The sequence below is a fragment of the Nicotiana attenuata genome, unplaced genomic scaffold (assembly GCF_001879085.1).
Source record: "Nicotiana attenuata strain UT unplaced genomic scaffold, NIATTr2, whole genome shotgun sequence".
NCBI classification, from domain to species: Eukaryota; Viridiplantae; Streptophyta; class Magnoliopsida; order Solanales; family Solanaceae; genus Nicotiana; species Nicotiana attenuata.
In genome coordinates, this window is record NW_017670244.1 from 2,032,954 (window position 1) to 2,052,964 (window position 20,011).

At 36.3% G+C, this 20,011-nt stretch overlaps 1 protein-coding gene across 2 annotated transcripts; it reads left to right on the forward strand.

The window, feature by feature from the left end:
• The first annotated feature begins 7,538 nt into the window (after nt 1–7,538).
• On the forward strand, nt 7,539–11,361 carry LOC109236572. 2 transcript variants are annotated; one of them, XR_002069518.1, is made up of 5 exons: nt 7,539–7,914; nt 8,030–8,140; nt 8,208–8,344; nt 10,290–10,358; nt 10,976–10,993. XR_002069518.1 is itself a non-coding variant. In XM_019402767.1 (4 exons), the coding sequence occupies exons 1-4, from the start codon at nt 7,756–7,758 to the stop codon at nt 11,024–11,026; spliced, it is 390 nt and encodes a 129-aa protein (XP_019258312.1). In that variant the 5' UTR covers nt 7,556–7,755; the 3' UTR covers nt 11,027–11,361. The 2 variants fall into 2 exon arrangements, 1 of the variants encoding a protein (XP_019258312.1); XM_019402767.1 differs by lacking the exon at nt 8,208–8,344 and having other exon boundaries at nt 7,556–7,914; nt 10,976–11,361.
• Nucleotides 11,362–20,011: the final 8,650 nt, after the last annotated feature.

Below are 20,011 nucleotides of genomic sequence, written 5' to 3' on the forward strand. Positions count from 1 at the left end.
CTATTTTTTAATAATATTAATATTATTTTGTAAAATACGTAATTCGGCATACACATGAAACGCACGTGCCGAGAAACTAGTGCACAGAAAAATTATAAGTAATCATGGGTTATGTGTCGTAGATGGTGATAACCATAAGTAATAAACAGGGGTGGATCTAGAGTACATATACGGGTTCACAGGAATTCAGTAACGGGTTCACATGAACTCAGTAACTTTCTCTCAGACTTTGTTTATATATTAAGAATTTCACTAAATATCTATAAATATATCATTATGAACCCAGTTATTATTGCAAATTTACTTGAAATCGATATAGGAACCCATAAGTTTCAAATCCTAGATCTTCCTCTGATAATAAAGTAAACGTCATGCGCCATTGAAACATTCATTATAAAATCCTCTTCTTCAAGTATTGAACCAATATATGTGTAACGACCCGACCGGTCATTTCGAGAATTTGCACTTCGCTCGCCACTTCTCAGGCATGACTAGCCTCGTATGATGTCTTATGACTCATGTAAATTGTCGATTTTGGTTTTCAGGCTAATCAGAATAGATATGGAAAAATGGTTCTCTGCTTGAAGCTTTAAATTTGAAAGGTTTGACCAAGTTTTGACTTCTTAGTATTTGATATCGGATTTGGATATTATGATTTGGTTAGCTCCGTTGGGCGATTTTGGACTTAGGAGCGCGTCCGAAATGGAATTTGGAGGTTCGTGGTAGATTTAGGCTTGAATTGGCGAAATTGGGAATTTGGTGTTTCCGGTCGGCAGTGGAAATTTTGATATCGGGGTCAAAATGGAATTCCGAAAATTGGAGTAGGTCCGTTGTGTCATTCGTGACGTGTGTGCAAAATTTCAGGTCATTCGGAGGTGATTTGATAGTTTTCGATGTTGTTTCTGGAATTTGAAAGTTCCTAAGTTCTTAAGCTTGAATCCGAAGTTGATTTGGTGTCTTGGTGTTGCTTTGAGTGATTCGAAGGCTCGACTAAGTGTTAAGGATGTTATGGGAAGTGTTGGTATGTTTGGGTTGAGGTCCCGAGGGCCTCGGGTGAGTTTTGAGTGAGTCCGGGCATTTCCGGAACTCACGCAATGATTCTGGTGCTTAAATTTACCATTGGGGCGGAAGTTTTACTGCTGGGGCAGAAAAAGGAGTGCTGGGGTGGTCCAGGAGGAGAATCCGCAGGTTCGTTGGTCCGACTTCGGAAGCCTATATATTTTGATCTACAAGGGACTTTGAGATGATTCAAAAATGAAAGTTATAGCCCTTCGTGTCTAGATTCCAGAAAGGTAAAGAAATCATAATTTGGACATCTTTAGAGAAAGTTATGGCCAAAATACTAAGGCCTGTCTGTGCAGCCACCAGAAGCGCGGTCAGCGGTGGTTTTACCGCAGTCAACGGTGATGGGAATCCGAGAGGTGCACAATAAATACGAGATTTGGGATTTTATTTTATATTTTGACCTAGAGAGCTCGGGCTTTGGCAATTTTTCGAGGGATTTTCAAGAAAACCATCGGGATAAGTGATTCTAACTCAATTTTTGCTAAAATACATGATTATAATGTTGGATTCATCATTTGAGTAGAGATTTGGGATCAAAATTTGGAAAAAAAAATTGTGGAACTTCATAAAATGAATCTTTGGGATTTGAAAGCCGATTCGAAGTCGGAATTGAATGAAACTAGTATGGTTAGTCTCGTAATTGAGTGGGTTATCGGATTTTGTGACATTGGTCGGATTTCAAGATGTGGGCCCGGGGCCCGGCTTTTGAGTTGACTTTTTGACTTTTGGCTTTAAGCTTAGCATTTCCTTATGGGATTGATTCCTTTAGCTCGTGTTGATTGTATCGAATTCTTGTGGCTAGATTCGGAGCATCTGGAAGCCAATTTGAGAGGCAAGGGCATTGCAGAGTAGAATTTCATCCGGTTCAAGGTAAGTAACAGTTTTAACTCTGCCTTGAGGGTATAAACGCGGAGAAATTGATATCATGTGATTGTTTGGTGGTGATACCCACGCTAGGTGACGGGCGTGTTGGTGTGCACCGCGAGGGATTGAGCATTGGTCCGTCCTGTGAGGCCTAATGGCTATTATCTGTGGATATGTGTTCACTCGTTGTTGAACTTGTCTGCCTTCATGCTAGACATCATGCTTAGGTTTTATCCATGCTCACATTAGTTGCACTCATTCACATAAATTATTGTACATGTTTACATCAATCTCTATTATTTTGCTGATATGCTGTGATATTTTATGTGGGTTGTGTCCTCTTATTTGTTGATGATGGTGAGGCTAGAGAGGTTCATGACTGAGTGAGGCCGAGGGCCTGTGGTGAGATATTTGATATGATATGATAGCACGTGAGTTGTCCGTGCGGATCCAGGTATTGATACTATAGCGCGTGAGTTGTTCGCGTAGCACGTGAGTTGACCGTGCGGATCCAGAGATAGATATTATGGCACGTGAGTTGTCCGTGCAGCATCTGAGTTGTCTGTGCTTAGCGCTTGGGCTTTGGGAGCCCCTCCGGAGTCTGTACACCCCAGTGAGCGCAAGTACCTATTGAGTGTGTTGTGTGCTGAGTGCTGAGTGATGGAGTGACATTGCTGCGAGGTTTCATTTACTTTGCTGTTGCTGCATTTTACCTGCAAATTTCTTTGTACCATTTACTGAGTTATGGGATTTACTTGTTTATTTCTGTGTATTTTAAATTGTGAAAAGAAGTAATTGCATTGTTTTACTTAGCTCGTCACTACTGCTTAGTTCTTTAGTTATTTCTGTTACTACTGAGTCGATTGTACTCATACTACACCCTGCACTTTATGTGCAGATCCAGGTGAGTTAGAGCGCGACGATCGTTGAGTTCAGGCGGGCTATCTTTGTAGACTGCAAGGTAGTTGTTAGCGTCCGCAGGGCCTTGTTACTCCTTCTATATTTCTTCTTTGGATTGTATCGACAGTTAGACAATTATATCTCTTAGTTCATAGTTTTAGACGCTCATGACTTAGTGACACCTCGATGTCTGGGGCTCGTTTTCGTATTTTTCTATACTATATTTAGAGTTGGTTTAGTTTATGGAAATTTAAATGTTGAAATATTTTATTAATTTCTTATAATCGGTTTAGTAGTAATATTTTGGGAAGTAGACTTGCCTTGTAACTCGAGAGGCACCATCCCGACCATGATTAGATTTTGGGTCATGACAAAACGACCATCCAACCTACTAACTATGGCAGAATGTAGATGCAGCTTATTATAATCCTTTGTCTCGAATTAAAGTGGGGTTTACTCGAGTTCGGAGATGTAGTTGAATGAAAGAATATGTGGATTTAGATATTGATGCAGACGATGACGACGGTTCCGGTGCAACAACAATCCTATTACATCTACAATTGATGTTACTTTTTGGAGGGCCACAATATAATGATGTCGCGTGTTTAGAAAATTGCTACCGTATTAATTAATATTGTTGTCTATGGATTGACACAGCAGTTTGAACTGTAACAATTCGAACTCGAGATTTTCCACTTTGGTTCTGCTTCAAGAACGGAAGAAGGGAGCTAGTGATGAGAATAAACAGTTTTATTTTAGGCTTTAGTCATAGTTTGCACTAATTATAAATTTTGGTTATGTTTAAAAAAACAAAATTAGAAGTGGCTATTGGTGCAATTATCTCACAACTGGAGCCAGCCCACTTGAAGCTTATATACAAAATGTCAAAGTGGCTGGTAAATTTTACCTCCTATAGCAAAGGTTGATACCTTATTTATTACTCCCTCTGTTTCAATTTATGTGAACCTGTTTGACTGGGCACGGGGTTTAAGAAAAAATAAAAACTTTTGAAATTTGTGGTCTTAAACAACTCAAAAAGGGGTCCACACTAGGGGTGTGCATTCGATTTATCGATTCGATTTTGACTTTTATCGATAATTACTTATCGATTATTGATTTGTACATATGCTTATCGTTATCGTTTCAATAAGGTTTCGATTTTTTCGATTTCAATTTATCGATTTTTGGGGCTTATCGATTCGGTTATCGATTACACCAATAAGAAAATTTGCGGGATTCCACGGAAAGTATATCGCTATAAACACGATTACTAATATGGACCAAAAGAAGCTAAAATAAGACGAACACCGTTTATAACATAAAAATTGTGTCAACATGCAACGAAACTAAAGTAAGGGATCAAATGTATGCCACCAACACTCCAACGGTATCAAAATAAAAAAATACAACATCACGGCTAATTCTATTTTCCATTAATTTGAACTTCATTCCCTTGAGCTTTAAATATGATCATTCTTTAAATGTGGTAGATGAAATAATAGGGTTAGGGACTTAGGGTAAAGGAAAGGGTATTATAGAATAAGGATAAAAAAAAAAAATTTAGTATTTCTTATCGGTTTATCGATAAACCGATAATCGAAGAGGACAAAATCGAAATCGATAACTCGATAAGGAAAATTTCGAAATCGATAAATCGATAAACCGATAACAAATAATCGATTCAATTTATTGATAAACCGATTCGAATTCACACCCCTAGTCCACACTATTTGTGTGGTTATAAAAGCTTCTTACTAAGGGTAGAATTGAGAATTTAAGCTAAATTGTTTCCAAATTTAGAAAGGGTTCATTCTTTTTGGAACGGACCAAAAAGAAAATAGGTTCACATAAACTGGAACGGAGGGAGTATAAATAAATACCCTTTTAAAAAATTATCTCCTATAACTACCTTTTAATTTTTATAGCAAAATATCTATTTATGGCCACTTCCTACCTTTAAGCCATTAAATACGCTGTGTATTATTTTCTCTCTCTCTCTCTCTCTTCCCTCTCTCCTCCTTTCTCTTTCCTCTTTCTTCTCTTTTCCCCCGATTTTTCCTCCCCTGCTTTTAGAAACCCTAGCAGGGGCTGTGTTCCATCAACGACAGATCCGGCCGGCGGCCACTTCCCCCCTTCCTTGTTGTGTCACCCCTAACCCCTACCTCCGTCCGGCGATTTCTTTCACACAGTTGTGTTACACATTCTAAATTTTTCTTAGATTTTGCATTGATTGTTCATGTTTGCCTTGTGAGATCCGAAGAAGTTTTGTCTCTAGTTTCTATTTGATCATTTAAATTGGTGCTTCTTTAACAACTCTCTTCGTTTAACCGGCAGCGACGCCGCACATGGCGGCTGCCTGGATATCGGTGGATTCGGGATGGAGTTTGGGGCTGAGGAACTTGAAGAGTCTGTTACCTTTTTTTTATTGTATTTCAATATATCTCGTTGTATTCCATGTGTTTCATTGTATTCACTGTCTCGTTGTATTCCATGAATGTATTAATATATTTTTTTAATTAATATAATTTATGTATTCAGATGTATATATGTATCTGCAGTATGTATTTTTATGTTTTTGCACTATAGATGACCTGCTATACTTCATGTATTCAATGTATTTTTATGTATTTAAGTATTCAATGTAATTATACAACTTCAATATATAAATCTATTTGTAAAGATACCACTAAAAAATATTTTAGTAAAGATACCACTAAAAAAAAGGATGGATTGAATCTCTGTAGATTGCTCTATTTTTGGAGTGTTTTTCGGTTGAGAATCTTTTCTATAACTGGAAATATAAATTTTGTGTGTTATAATTGAGTTTGTTGAGTTATATTAGGAGTCTATCGCGTTAATTGATTCTCTTACAGTTTTAAACAGCTGAAGACCTTTTTTCGCAAATTCTACTATTGTATTCACGAATACAGCTCACGAATACATATGAATGCAGTCTATACGTTAGCTGTAGTTCCCTTTTTTTCCTCCGACTTTTCTTATTGTATTCATGAATACATTAGCTTAAATTCATTGAATACACTCTATAACAAATTAAAACATAGCTATAGGAAGTAATTTAATAAATGGGTAGCTATAGCAAGCTAATAATCACTAAAATATAGTGATTTCTGAAAATTTCTCTAATCTTTATGACAAAGAGGCCATAAAAAAAAAAGGCAGCTAAAGGACTTACAAGGAAGCCAGGGGAGGATTTGACATGCATTAGAGTTGAGTGTTATAAGTTACTCCCTCCGTCTCAATTTAATTGATACACTTTCTTTATTGGTTCGTTACAATAAGAATGACATCGTTCTATATTTGGAAATAATTTAACTTTAAACTTTTTATTTTATCAATTTTACCTTTAATGAGAAGCTTTTATAACTACACAAATGTCATGGCCCCATAAAACTTTTGTCCCTTAAGCTTTAAGGACCACATGTTTCAAAAAAAAAAAAAAATTTAAAAAAACTATGTCAATTCAAATTATATCATCTAAATTGCAATGGAGGGAGTAGCTTTTATAATCGTCACTCTAAGCACATTTGTTGGCTGTGTAATTTCCTTAATTTTTGTTTGGAGAAGTGTAACTTTCTATCAATGATATATACATGAAGTTCAGAGAGAAAGATCAGGCAGCAGTGACAAATGTGCAGCCAGAGTATCCTCAAGCCTGTATTCTTTGTATATATATAGTAAAAAAGTTTCAAAAGTATATATTAATATTAAGTTTGAATGATCATTCTCACAAGATGTAGCGAGTACATTGATATTTCTCAGATTAAAAATTCTGGATTTACTTCTACTAAAAAAACGCCTTGATCACTTATATAAAACCATTGTGCTTGTTAGAAAGTTTATCATAGTAACAAGAAATTAGAGAGAATTTAACCTCGAGTAATGAGTTAGAAGATGAGACTGAAGAGACAATTATATTTACCTTATAATCCAAAATAAGGGTATTTTGCAAGCTAATATGTATGTATTTTGGTAGCAAATCGATATTCATTATTTTTTTTTTCTAAATACGAAATACCATATCAAATTTTTTAAACACTTAGACCAAATATCAAAGACTAAGGACATGTGTGTCATAGATTCATTTTCCCTTTTTTTGGGACTTTTTTTTTAAATGTGTTTGTCCATGAAATGTTATAAATTTTTGGAGATTTTTTGAAAATGAATTTTTCAAAAATCAAAAAGTAGTTTTAACTAATTTTTCAATTTTTTGGAATTTTTTTTCCCCGCTCACAAAACTGCAACAGTTTTTCAAGTGAATTACATGTTCAAACATAAATTCAAATTCCAAATACGAATTTTCAACTTAACTCAAAATGGCACTTGTTTTCAGAACTCATAATTTTTATGTCCAAACTCCTACTATATATTCAATACCAAATTTTTCAATTTCAATTTTGTAATTCAATATATAACAAATTATGACCACTCCTAAATCAAAAACTCTTTGCATTTTGAAAGTTATTTTTGGAGAGATAAATCCAACAAATTGCCTCCAAAAGCAACCCTTTTCATCAATAATACATTTTAACTTAAATCTTCTTAGCTTTTTCATTCAAGGTGTATCTTCCGTTTTAGCAACATGTCCATAAATTTTCGTTTTATATTTGTTTGGGGTGTATTATTGTCAAAATATGTCTCTCTAATTATTTTAAATTTATTTTCTCCAAATCCCAAATCTTTAGCCATAAAAAGAAAAACCACAAACTCTATCCTTCTAAGAATTTGGCACCATATTTCGTAATAGAAAACAAGATAAACAAAAATACCTAACTTGCGCCTTCTCCTGTTGCTAAACCCTTCCTCTGTTTATCCGTTCACAGCAATTCCTCGCCATTGTCTCTGCTAAATACAAAGGCTTAAGTTAATTATTTGCTAATTAGCTCTATCTTTTTCTTTTTTTTTTCAATGTCAAGAAAAATGGGTGGAGGAGCTGCAGCTACACTACCGAATGATGTACCATGGCGAGCTGCTTCTGGTTCAAAGCCAATCCCCAAAATTCATTACTCCCCTATTCTTCGTATCCCTCAAAACCCTTATTCCAGTTATGCTCTCTCTGTTATGAAGGTTTGTAAGTTTTACCCTGTCTCTCTTGCCACTTTCTGTTTTTTTTTTTTTTTTTTGTTCTGCAAATACTTATAAAGACTTGATTTTTGTGCTATTTTTAATGTTTTATGTGCAGGAGCCAGATCCAATTGGAAGTGGATTGGGGACGGAGGCTATTGTAGAAGCTGCAGGTCCAGATTGCATTGTGCCAGGACAGATTGCACCTATTAAATTACTTGGGCTTAAGGTGCTTGTCTTTGTTTCCAAATTTTATTAATTCATTTTTTTGGTTATTAATTAGCTCTTAATAAAAGGTAGTCTGGTACACGGAGCATCCCGCATTCGCGCAGGGGCTAGGGCAAGGCCGCACTCCAAGGAGGGTGTGATGTAGGCAGCGTACCGGGATGCAAGCATCAGTGGCTGATCCCACGGCTTGAACCTGTGATAACCTGTAGGTCACACGGAGACAACTAGCTCCTATTAGATAGAAATGAAAAGTAGTGTGAGTTTGAATTTTGTTAATTTTAAAGACCTAAAAGATTATGTTTCTTCTGAAATTATGAGTTTGTTGGAGAATGTAGTAGAATTAATAGTTTAAAGAAGGTTTATGCCAATTGATAATTATGTCTTTGAGCTTTTCAGTGGGAGTTTATGATGTATTGATTTTATTTTTAACTTGGTTTCGTTGATTAAATAGGATTGCTCCACTATCGTTGAGTATGATTTTGCATGGCATAGTTTGTAGAGTTGAAACAATAGAAGATTCAAATGAGAAACATAACATGTACGTGAGGCGATGCTATTGAAAGGAATTGAGGTTTATTAATCTAAGTTTATTAATCTAAGCTTGTTGTTATTTTCAGCTTGTAGGAGTTTACTATGCTTATCAGACAGCTTATAAGGATCTCTTTGATTTCGTCTATAAGTATAATGGAAAAGAATCTGCCGTTCAGCTTATTTAATCTAACTGTACCTCTGATCAAATGCTTTCTAGGATTAACTTAATGGTGGTCCGTCTAACTTCAAATAATTCTGTAGTAAATGATTGAGTTATATGTGTTAGACAATTTCTCTATTACGAATTAAGAGTAGATGATACCTAACCTTCTTCGACTTATTAAATTCTACCAATAGGCATTGTCAGATAACAAAGATTGGATTGATGCTCTGCCCAGAATTATTGTACTTACAGGAAGGGAATGACGATGTTTATCGGTGCATATGAAGAAGTTTTTTATTTTTATACGTATTTATTTTCTCTCTCTTTCTATTAGTTGTTGGGAGGAGGGTTAGAGGAAGGGAAGTTCACATGGCTAGGTACTTATCAAAAGTAGCTAATCTAATTGCTTTCTATAAAGAATTTGCTATATGTGCTAGTTTTTTAGTAGAATAGGTTCTCTTGTAAAAATATGGGAACAGATGATTTAGTAGACATGCTACTTCAAACAAGTCCAACAACTCCAGAAAGCTCATTGCTTTTGTAGCATACATACAAGATGCTATGAACCAATTACAGATGTTAAGAAACTTTGGCTTCCGTACTGTTGATTAATCCAGAAAACTCATGCATTACCTCCAATAAACCTCCTCTAGAATTGCCAGCTTAAAAGATCAATGTGAAGACAAATGATTATGGATCTAACTACGTTATCTATAGAATATTTAAACTGGTTTTGTCTTATGCTTGTCCAATAAACCTTATTAAAAATGCTTTTTTATTTTGTCATTTGTACTGGTAAGTTGTTAAGGGAGAGCTGAGAAGGAAATAGGAATATAGTTTACATGTTAAATGTGAAAGGTCCAGAGATATTTAATTCCTTTATCAACAACAAGAACAACAACATAACCAGTGTAGTCCCACAAGAGATATTTAATTCCTTTATCCTGAAGCTAAAAATGAAATTTTGATGGATCAGTTAGTAACTCTACCAATTTATTTGTGTCTGCTTCATTTCGTCTGTGAACTACGAGGCCTAACCCCCTGACATGCTTCTTACAATGGTTGCTTCATTGAAGGCTTCATGAGTTTGGTTTGAGTATTCATCGATCGGGTGGATCTATATGCTTCGGGGTGGTGAGACGAGGTGTATATTCAACAACAACAACGGTCCCACCCAGTAAAATCCCACTAGTGGGGTCTGGGGAGGGTAGTGTGTACGCAGACCTTACCCCTACCCTTAGGAGTAGCACGAGGTGTATATAGTTTTGGACTTTTAGTTTCAGGTGAAAGCAACTATGCTATTTAATTTCTTAATTCTTATTCTCCCAAGCTATAACTGTCGCTACCTTGTCAAACTATATTGTCTCAATTATTTTCTGGTTTTGTTTTCAGCCTCTTCATTATGTTTTAGCTTTCAGTATTTTGCATTTCTAATCAACTTCCTTTATGCATGCAGGTATGGCCCATTGAAGTCGACCTGAAGTTTACGGAACCTATTGGACGAGAACTTAAGTCGGTTGGGAAGGTAATACTACTTTGTCTAGTTTAGTTCAATCGACTAAAGTTGACATGTTCTTCAAGGAGATAAATCTATTGATTGATTTAGATTCTGTGGGAGCATACCAGTTTAGTTAGTAACTATATTACTTCCAGTAAAAAAATTGTATATTCTTTTTATGTAAACTATGTTAGCTGCACGATACAGTTATTTTACATTTTTTAAACTGTGATATGATAGCTTATAAATTGCATATGAGTAGCTCCTAAAAACCCATAGTGACAAGGTACCTGTGCACTTGTAACTCAATGAATGGTATTACTCAAACAAGAGGATAGCCGAGTGGTGCAGCTATATACACATTTTTCACACAAAAAACTGCATCTGTACATACCTAAGCTTGATTATTACTTTCAGTATAAGTTTGGCCAATTTATTAATGAAAAACATAAAACATTGTTCTTCCCTTTCTGTCTGATTGGCGAATACTACGTAGAAAGTTGACTCAACATTTTACAGTAGGTTCAAGTATGTGCATACAGATGTTTACGCACATATGATGCTGGCTTCGTGCATACAACTGCTAGTATTTGTAACAAAGTTTCGTTTTACCTTTATCACATTCTTGTTTTCATATTTCGCAGTTTATGGATTCAGCAGTTAATCTTATGAACAAATCTTTCATTGATCGCTAGTGTTTCCATTGGACTGGCTGGTGTTCACCAGAGTCTACTATCTACACGAGGCATGTAAAAAAACTGGTGAAGTGGGTTATAGAGATCAATTTTTCCAATTAGCCCTGTTAATGTCCCTCATTTGGGACTTCATTTGTACTTTAATTGGTAGTTTGTTGTATATTACTTGAAGTTGTGGCATTTTAGAAATAAGTGAACTATATCTATAATCATATGATATGGAATTTTAGTCCCAAATTCATGACCTGAACAATGTCTATTGAATACACACTATTGATTTGTTATTTCCAACTTTGGACTTTAATCATGGATAATGGAACTGAACGATGAAAATATACGTGCTCTTTTCATTTCCCTTTAATTTATGCATTTTCAAAGGTAACCGTCCAATTCTCCCGATTAGACAACACCATTTGCTAGTATAAATATTGCTTTTGGGGCTCTGATATTCAAAAATCACTCTCCTTTCCCTAAAGTAAAAGATGGCAAGCTCTAAGAAATTATTTGCCGCCGCTTTCCTCATGCTGGTTCTTATTTTGGGCAGTGGTAATTAACTTCTTGCGTCTCCCTTTAGTTCTAGATTTGACGCTTAGCTAACAACAACAATAACCATAATAACATATCCAATGTAATCTACATTACCTCTACTTTGTGCAGGTGGAAAGGTCGTTTCCGATAGACCTTAGGCTGACACTTAGCTAGTACATTCATCTGGTATTCCAGGAGGGGGGTGGGGGAGGAAACACTTCAAAGCTAGATGTCTGCATTTTCATTTTCCAAGAATTTATTAACCAAGTCTTTTCCTTTTTCGGAAATTAATTGTTATTTTTGGAGGTAGAAACTCCCTGATACGTGCGAGGACACAATTAATTAAGCTCTATCCCAAGAGCATCCACATCCTAATTGACGTACATATATAGTTTGTTTTGATCCTACAAATTAAACATTTTATTAAGAGTATACATTTGCTAAAGGAACGTTCATAGGATCATGAATAAACTTAGCTCTCTTCAGTCCATCCCATAAAAGTCTGAATTACTATGATATAACACTATTTCTTTTTAAGTATAAGTATAATCAACACTTTAATTTCCATACATAATGCGATATATTGGTTTCTTGGATGTGTGCAGCTATGGGACCAAAATTGGTGGAGGCAAATATATGCAAGAAGCAGAGCCAAAACTTCCATGGGCGGTGCCGCAGCCGGAAAAAATGTGCTGATATTTGCCACACTGAAGGCTTTGAAAGTGGCCACTGTAAAGGCTCCTTGCTTCGCCGCTGCATCTGCACCAATCCTTGCTAAATTGCTATAACCTCATGAAAATAATGAATGTGTTGCTCAGAATTGGAAACTTCAAGAAAAATGTTCACCTTTGCTTGTGGGAGAGATAGGTGGACTCTTATATATGTTAATAATATATAATGAAGTGAATGAATTGATAAATTCTTGTTGGATTTTGTTATTAATAACAAAAGAGGGGTGAATGGAAAATGGTAGGAAAAGAAATGGAGGGAAGTGAAATTTTGAATTAGTTCACTTTACTAATGCACTTTGTCCCTCATTGGAAGAAGGAAAGAAAATCTTTGTTTATATATAGAGAAGCTCATCTTCTAGCTCTTAAAGAGTTAAGAAGAAGTGGTGCCTCGCGCCGTCGTCGTCGCTCGGCTTCGAAAATAGAGAGGCTTAGCCTCATTTTCCACTACCGAAAAATCTGAAATCTATCCCCTCAATCTTCTGCATTCTGCATTGGTAAACAAAACGTAAGCATTTTGTGTGATTTGCTCCGCCATTTGAAGTTCGCCGAAATTCTGTGATTTGAAGTGCCGCTATCACAGAATAGTTATTCCGTTCTATCCTGGGAGGAATTAATCCGCAACCTTGGGCATTGTGAGGGATTAAATTACTTAAGGAAACACAAGAAACTTGTGGGCTCGGAATTTTTTTCTGCTTTATTTTTTAAACTAACGTTGTTGATTTACTGGTTTTGAATACGGACTGCTAACAAGCTTAAGGAATTTAATATTTTGTATTCATTCTATTTTCTGGTTTGGGAGACTAAAATCGTACTGATTTTCTACTCCAGTTTGAGATTAGAAGTCTTGGTGAAATTCTACTCAATTCGAGATATAAAAACTCGGTTGTTTGTATTCGGTTTGAAGATATAAAAACTTCACCGAGATAGTAATTTGGTTTGTGTCAATTTCATTTACAGAAAAATGACAACATGTATGGAACACCAAAATGGTTCTGTTGGAACGACTACTGCTGCAATGGCTACAACGTCTTCAAGTCGCACAACGCCTGGACCGGCGATGGCACCGGCAGAAAAGCCCGGAAAATTTTCCGGCATGGACTTCAAACGCTGGCAGCAAAAAATGTTCTTCTACCTGACCACTCTCAGTCTGCAGCGCTTTATTAGAGAGGACGTTCCAGTCTTGGGAGGAGAGACTCCGGGTAATGAGCGATTTGTGGTCACGGAGGCATGGAAGCATTCTGATTTCTTGTGCAAAAATTATATATTGAGTTGTTTGGAAGATGGCTTGTACAACGTTTACAGTGTCATGGAGACTTCGAAAGAGTTGTGCAACGCTCTTGAAAAGAAGTACAAAAAGGAAGATGGTGGACTAAAGAAATTTGTTGCCGCAAAATTCTTGGACTTTAAAATGGTTGACAGTAAGTCTGTCATAACTCAAGTTCAAGAATTACAAGTCATCGTTCATGACCTCCTTGTCGGAGGGATAAATCGAATTAATATTTTTATTAAAGATATTGATTATATTATTAATCCTAAATTTATGATTGTAGGTATGGTCATAAATGAAGCGTTTCAAGTTGCGGCATTTATTGAAAAGTTGCCTCCGATGTGGAAGGACTTTAAGAATTACTTGAAACATAAGCGCAAGGAGATGACGCTTGAAGACCTTATTGTTCGCCTAAGGATTGAAGAGGACAACAAGGCTGCAGAAAAGAAGTCTCGTGGAAATTCAACGACTATGGGTGCAAATATTATTGAGGAAGCTTGAATGAGTAAAAGAGAAAGAAGTCGCCTCGATCAAAGAATTACCCAAGCAAGAAGAAGTTCAAAGGTAATTGCCACAACTGTGGAAAGGTTGGACACAAGGCTGCTGAATGTCGTGCACCAAAGAAGGACAAGAAGAAAAGTCAAGCTAACATGATTGAGAAGAATGATGAAATAGACGATTTATGTACCATGCTTTCAGAATGCAACCTAGTCGGAAATCCTAGAGAATGGTGGATTGATTCGGGGGCAACTCGTCATGTTTGTGCTAACAAGGAGTTGTTTACTTCTTATACTCCCGCTGGACCCAACGAGACAGTTTTTATGGCAAATTTCACTACTGCAAAAATTGAAGGAACGAGCAAGATAGCTTTGAAGATGACTTCTGGCAAGATTGTGACTCTAAATGATGTTCTTCATGTTCCTGAAATGCGGAAGAATTTAGTCTCGACATCACTTCTAGTCAAGAATGGCTTTAAGTGTGTTTTTGTTTCCGATAAGGTTGTAGTTAATAAGAATAAAATGTATGTAGGAAAAGGTTACCTGATTGAGGGCCTTTTCAAACTCAATGTAATTTCCATTGATATGAATAAAGTTTCAGCTTCTTCTTACTTGCTTGAGTCAAATAATATATGGCATGAACGTTTAGGACACGTCAACTTCAAAACTTTGCGAAAAATGATTAATTTGGAAGTATTGCCTAAGTTTGAATGCAATAACTCGAAATGTCAAATATGTGTGGAATCAAAATATGTTAAGCATCCTTATAAGTCAGATGAAAGGAATTCAAATCCTTTAGACTTAATTCACACAGATATTTGCGACATGAAGTTAATACCATCTCGCGGTGAAAAAAAGTATTTCATAACTTTCATTGACAACAGTACTAGATATTGCTATATTTACTTACTTAATAGTAAAGATGAAGTAATTGATGCATTCAAGCAATACAAAAATGAAGTTGAAACGCAACTAAACAAAAAGATCAAAATGATAAGAAGTGATAGGGCGGAGAATATGAATCTCCTTTTGAAGAAATATGTTTGGAAAATGGCATTATTCACCAAACAACTACCCCTTACCGCAATCTAACGGAATTGCGTAAAGAAAGAATAGAACGTTAAAGGAGATGAAAGAATAGAACGTTAAAGGAGATGATGAATGCCTTTTTAATAAGTTCTGGTTTACCTCAGAACTTGTGGGGGGAAGCTATTCTTGCAGCTATCCGAATACCGAATCGAGTTCCCCATAGCAAAACGCAATCCATTCCATATGAAAAATGGAAAGGAAGGAAACCCAACTTAAAATATTTTAAAGTGTGGGGTGTTTGGCTAAAGTGCAAGTTCCTAAACCCAAAAGGGTAAAAATTGGACCAAAAACCGTTGATTGCGTTTTCGTAGGATATGCAACAAATAGTAAGGCTATCGTTTTCTGTTCATAAATCAGAAAATCCCGACATTCATATTAGTACAGTAATTGAATCGGATAATGCTAAATTCTTTGGGAATATTTATCTTTATAAAATGGAATGTGAGTCATCTAATAAAAAATCTAAGCGACCTCGGGAAGAAGCAAAGGAAAGTACGTTTGATGAGGAAAATCCAAGACGTAGTAAACGTCAAAGGACAACTACTTCCTTTGGACCAGATTTTCGGGCTATCTTATTGGAAAATGAGCCTCAAACGTTCAAAGAAGCAATGTCTTCCTCGGAAGCACAATATTGGAAAGAGGCAGTCAATAGTGAGATAGACTCCATATTAAGTAATCATCCTTGGGAATTGGTTGATCTTCCTCCAGGAAATAAACATTTGGGTTCTAACTGGATTTTCAAGAGAAAAAATGAAATCTGATGGTACTATTGACAAATATAAGGCAAGATTCGTTGTTAAAGGGTTTAGACAACGAGAAGATCTTGATTACTTTGACACGTACTCGCCGGTAACAAGGATTACATCTATCCGGGTGTTAATAGCATTAGCCGCCGTGTATGGCCTTCAAATCCATCATATGGATGTAAAGACATCCTTCTTAAATGGAGATTTAGAGGAAGAAATCTATATGGAACAACCTGAAGGGTTTGTAGTTCCCGGAAAAGAAAAGAAGGTGTGTCGACTTGTTAAGTCACTTTACGGACTAAAACAAGCACCCAAACAATGGCATGCGAAATTTGATCAAAAATGTTGTCAAATGGTTTTAAGATCAATGAGTGTGACAAATGTGTTTACATTAAGAATACTCCAAATCAAATAGTCATTGTTTGTTTATATGTGGATGATATGTTGATAATGAGTAACGACATTGCTAACATAAATGCTACTAAGCGCATGCTTACTAGTAAGTTTGATATGAAAGACTTAGGAGTTGCCGATTTAATTTTGGGAATTAAGATCCTACAGACTCCTCAAGGTCTAGCTTTGTCTCAATCTCATTATATTAAAATGGTTCTTGAAAAGTTCAAATATTTGGACTTTAAAGAAGCAAGAACACCAATTGATTTAATCCATACTCTTGTAAAGAACGAAGGTCAAAGCAAATCTCAATTGGAATATGCTCGAGTGTTGGGAAGTTTGATGTACATTATGAATTGTACACGACCTGACATAGCTTGTTCGATAAGTAAGCTTAGTCGATACACAAGTAATCCCAACCAAGCTCATTGGATAGCAATGAAACGAGTTTTGGGATATTTGAAATATACCCAAGATTATGCATTCATTACAATAATTATCCCGCGGTTGTTGAGGGATATAGTAATGCAAATTGGATCACCGGATCAACGGAATCAAAATCCATAAGTGGATACATTTTTACCATTGGTGGGGGAGCGGTGTCTTGGAAGTCGTCCAAACAGACATGCATCGCCCGCTCTACAATGAAGTCTGAATTTATAGCTTTAGACAAGGCCGGTGAAGAAGGTGAATGGCTCCGGAATTTCTTAGAAGACATTCCATTTTGGCCCAAACCTATGGCACATGTATGCATACATTGCGACAGTCAAGCAGCAATAGGAAGGGCTGGGAGCGTTATGTATAACAGGAAATCTCGTCACATTCGACGTAGGCATAATACCGTTAGACAACTATTCTCTAGTGGAATTATCACAATTGACTATGTAAAGTCAAAAGATAATGTATCGGATCCGCTTACAAAAGTCCTACCTAGAGAGGCGGTTGAGAAGTCATCAAAGGAAGTGGGACTATGGCCGAGGACAAGTCACTATGGCGGTAAATCTACCTAGAAGACGGGAGATCCGAAGATCTAGGTTCAAGGAGATCAAACAAAGTCATTAGTGACGGTTCAACATAGTCAAATAAAATTTTGGTCCATTCTCATGATGAAGACAATGTTCAGTACCAAGGATAAAGTGTTAAGACTTTTTAATGGTTTCTAAGTTTGATATGGGTTATATCAAATAGTGTATCTACGGGATAACACGTTTAGGATTCACCTAGATGAGTGTGAAGTGTAAGCCGCTTCAAGGAGAATATTGTAAGGTCAGTTCTCTACGCACTTATGAAGGTGTTCATGGCTGAAATGAACACAACAATGAGAACCAAAGACGATTAAGGGTTGATTGTATGACATATGGCTATCTAGCTATACACCAAAGTTAGACGGTTCAAAGATATCAAATCTACCGTTTGATCGAGTATATCCGACATATGTTCACTAGGAAAAGTTCAAAGGGAAACCTACTTATCCAGATGCGATTAATCCTTACTTGCGAATCATATACAGTTTTTGATGCATATTTGTTTCGGAGAGCCATTCCCCATTCATGTGGGGGATTGTTGGATTTTGTTATTAATAACAAAAGAGGTGTGAATAGAAAATGGTGGGAAAAGAAATGGAGGGAAGTGAAATTTTGAATTAGTTCACTTTACTAATGCACTTTGTCCCTCATTGGAAGAAGGAAAGAAAATTTTTGTGTATACATAGAGAAGCTCATCTTCTAGCTCTTAAAGAGTTAAGAAGAAGTAGTGCCTCGCGCCGTCATCGCCGTCGCTCGCTCGGCTCGGCTTCGGATTCGGATTTGGTCAATTGATATGATTGATTGATAATTTTTTGGACCAAATTTATTTTCCTTTTCCATGATTTAACATTTTCTTTTCTAAGTATTTTTTGCATTGGAAGATCGCAAAAACATTTTCGCGCGTTGGAAGATCGCAGAATTATTTTCGCGACCAACAGCTGAATAAACACCAAAACGTTCCATTCAATAGCTGAATAGACACCTTATCAACGAACATGCACCTTTGCACCTGTTGGGACTCAACTTTGTTGGATATAAATAGAGAGGCTTAGCCTCATTTTCCACTACCGAAAAATCTGAAATCTCTCCCCTCAATCTTCTGCATTCTGCATTATTTTTTTTTTCAAAAAACAAAACATAAGCATTTTGTGTGATTTGCTCCGCCATTTGAAGTTCGCCGAAATTCTGTGATTTGAAGTGCCGCTATCACAGAATAGTTATTCCATTCTATCTTGGGAGGAATTAATCCGCAACCTTGGGGCATTGTGAGGGGATTATTTAAGGAAACACAAGAAACTTGTGGGCTCGGAAATTTTTTCTGCTTTGTTTTTTAAACTAACGTTTGTTGATTTACTGGTTTTGAATACAGACTGCTAACAATTCTTACATATCTTTAAGGATTAATTGACAAGCAAAATGAGTAGGTCAGTTGAGAGATAAAGTGAAGAAGAGGAAGAAGTTTTTTACTGTTCCATTGATTTCCATTAAAGGGGAAGAGGTCGGGGTCGGGGTCTGTTATATAACTGTGGTGGTTAGTGGTTGACAGCTCATAACCAACTAAGAGTCCAAGTTATAGTAATTACATACTGACCCCACACACTTCTAAAACTCTACACATCTCATAAGGGCATTTGCCTTCCAACACATCTGTAGGCATCTTATTAATCAAACACAACTGTCCTGATGCAGTCTCCCCAAAATTTCATTGGTACCGAACTCTGAAACTTCAAGGCTCTTGCTACCTGTAGAATGTGTCTATTTGTTTTCTCTACATAGTGCCATTTTGTTGTGGAGTGTATGAGCAACTGCTTTGATGTATGATGCCAAGAGATGCCAGTAATTCATTACATTGAGAATTAAAGAATGTTGTACTATTGTCTGACCTCAACACCTTGAAATTTACATCAAATTGATTTCTTATCATTGCAACAAAGTTTCTTATTACAATACATACTTTACATTTAGATTGAATGAGGCATACCTAAGTGTATCTACTGTAGTCATTTACAATGGTGACAAAGTAATGATTTCTATCATAAGTAAGGGCTTTGTGAGGTCCCCATACATCTAGATGAACTAATTGAAAATAACCAGTAGACTTAGTACTACTAACAGGAAACTTCAGCCTACATTGCTTAGCCAAAGGACAAACTTGACAATTCTGTTGAACCTGGGAATCAATTTTATTCTTCAGTTCTGGAATGTGTTCCATGGACTTTGTTGATGCATGCCCTAGCTCAGATGCCAAAGCTCAGTGCCAATTCCTTTCCTTACAAAAAATCATGTTGTTGCTAGTGGTATTTTCTCTTTCAGTAGGTATAGCACATTGTTCTCCTTATCAATCCCCATCAACTTGCCACTGTAAAGATCCTGAAATATGCAGAAATCAAGGGAAAATGTGACACAACAACAGAGATCCCTAGTGAGTTTAGACATTGATAGTAGATTGAACTTAAAATCTGGAACATATAACGCATTCTTGACTGTTTTATTTTCAAGTATGGTTGTATTTCCTATATGTGTAATTTTGGATGTATTTCCTATAGGTAGTTGCACTCCATGCAATCCTTGATTATCGCCATTCTTAATGTTTCTTAAGACATCCTTACAGTAGGTAACATGATATGTTGCCCCTGAATCTATTACCCAATCACACATAGCTGCAGTGGACAACAGAGAGATTATACCTGATATATTTGCATAACAGTT

Coding starts and splice junctions, on each gene's coding strand:
- LOC109236572 (XM_019402767.1), top strand. CDS start 7,756: ATGTCAAGAAAAATGGGTGGAGGAGCTGCAGCTACACTACCGAATGAT. Junction 7,915..8,029: donor ATGCTCTCTCTGTTATGAAG/GTTTGTAAGTTT, acceptor TTTTATGTGCAG/GAGCCAGATCCAATTGGAAG. Junction 10,359..10,975: donor AACTTAAGTCGGTTGGGAAG/GTAATACTACTT, acceptor CATATTTCGCAG/TTTATGGATTCAGCAGTTAA.